Source organism: Octopus bimaculoides, chromosome 4 (assembly GCF_001194135.2).
Source record: "Octopus bimaculoides isolate UCB-OBI-ISO-001 chromosome 4, ASM119413v2, whole genome shotgun sequence".
In the NCBI taxonomy this organism is placed as follows: domain Eukaryota; kingdom Metazoa; phylum Mollusca; class Cephalopoda; order Octopoda; family Octopodidae; genus Octopus; species Octopus bimaculoides.
The window spans coordinates 128,541,933-128,543,707 of record NC_068984.1 but is presented as its reverse complement, the minus strand read 5'-3'; the positions used below and the strand labels follow the sequence as shown (position 1 = coordinate 128,543,707).

Below are 1,775 nucleotides of genomic sequence, written 5' to 3'. Positions count from 1 at the left end.
TACTTACTAGCTAAAAGCTGTGGTCGATAGCTGACGAGAATAACGGACCACAAGCCACTGCTTGCGATTTTGGTTCCAGAAGAGAAATGCATTAGTCTATACAGTGACCCAGTTATAATGCTGGATCGCAATACTTCTTAGCTACAATTTTACCATAAAGTACGCCCCAGTGGAGAAGATTGGAAAAGTTGACACTGTTTCATGCTTAACACTCAAATGAAATCAGAGGAAGCTGTCTTGACATCAGTTGCTATAGCACCGGAAGTGAACAGCTCAGTGCTGGAGACAATTAACCATCTTTCTGGTGACCTTCGCCATAGTTAGCGAGGCTTCTAAGCATGATTTCTATAACTGGCAATGTAGAACCACAAGACATGAACATGTCACCTAGAACTGAAGCAGTTTAATCAATCGTTGATGATTATCTCCTGTTTGTTAATAGAATAGCTAGTCTTTTGCTCTCTCAAGGACACCTATGAAACAATGGGCCTATAGTAACCCCTAAGTTGGGAGACTCCTATGTGACATCGGGACATGCTTATACACCAGCGGCACACATCTAGGAACCAGCCCTCCTCCAAGTCCCGTATGTCTTAGCCACAGAAACATCCAGTTTGAATGTAAAACTGGTAGAATATTTGGGCCAGACATAGCCAGTTTAAATACTAAATGGTTAAGACATCCATCATTTTAATGCCTGTGTTCCATGCTGGTATGAGTCGAAAAGTCTCAGTAACTAATGGATGCACGGGCTGCATTTTGCTCCAGTTTGCATGATTTCTACAGGTGTGTCCCCTTCCTATCTCCAACCACTTTACAGTGTGTATTGGCACTAGTGAGATCAACAGACAGCTTGCAAAACTACAAAAACGATGAGGAGAGAGAAAACCTGGTCAAAAGAGAAATGCCACTGACCATATAGGTCCACTCAATCAGAGCTATTGACAACACCAGTAACAAGTTATCTTTAGATGATTTATTTTGTGATAATTATAATTTAATGGAACAAGATTTTCAGCTTTCCATATCATCACCAATCTGTTCCATAACTTTTAGAGAAGGGTTAAATACACGGGGACTGTATGTCCACTTAGGAAAAATTCTTTTGTACAGGTTCAAGAGGATTGTATCTTGAGATTTCAGCTGGTTATCAAATATACATTTCATGTGACCATGTGTACCTGAACAGAGACAAGATCAATATTGATTATTAATAGACAGAAAGAACATGTTAAAAATTAGTGACAGAGGTAGTAATTAATACAAAGAGGTAATATTTATCCACATTTAAGTGGAGATAGAGAGACATGAGATAGAACACTATGTAGAAAGTAAGATAGATAAGTAAAAAAGCAGGATAAATGAAAGAGACAGTTGAGACAATAAAAATCAGTAGGACAGAGTAGATAGAACACTGTCAGATACAGTAAGTAGGAGAGAGACAGGTTCTTATATCCAGCGAAAAATATAATATAGAAAAGCAATTTCCAAGAACTCACCTAAAGCTTCTTTTATGTGACCTCTGCGACCCCATTTTGATTTCAGCTCAACAGGTTTAAACCAGTTAACATCCTCTGTAAAAAGAAAACATTTAATAAATGTCTGGATGGTTAGTAATAAAATATATCCTAAAAAGAAAAAAAGAAAAAGGATTATTTAGAGATATACATATATCTCATCATTTTGCAAAGGGCAGATGGAATTGAGGCAGATTTATGCATGCATGCATATATATATATGAGAGATGGGGGGGGGGGGCTTCATTCAATTTCTGT

General features: G+C 37.8%; 1 protein-coding gene across 1 annotated transcript in view; it reads right to left on the bottom strand.

The window, feature by feature from the left end:
* Positions 1 to 961: 961 nt before the first annotated feature.
* LOC106882027 (pre-rRNA-processing protein TSR1 homolog) overlaps positions 962 to 1,775 on the bottom strand; it is a 19,682-nt gene continuing 18,868 nt past the window's right edge. The window contains exons 19-20 of the mRNA XM_014932587.2: positions 1,500 to 1,574; positions 962 to 1,181 (exon numbers count right to left, since the gene is read on the bottom strand). Coding sequence (XP_014788073.1) covers positions 1,015 to 1,181; positions 1,500 to 1,574 — 242 coding nt within the window. The 3' untranslated portion in view covers positions 962 to 1,014. The remainder of the gene's footprint in view (positions 1,182 to 1,499; positions 1,575 to 1,775) is intronic.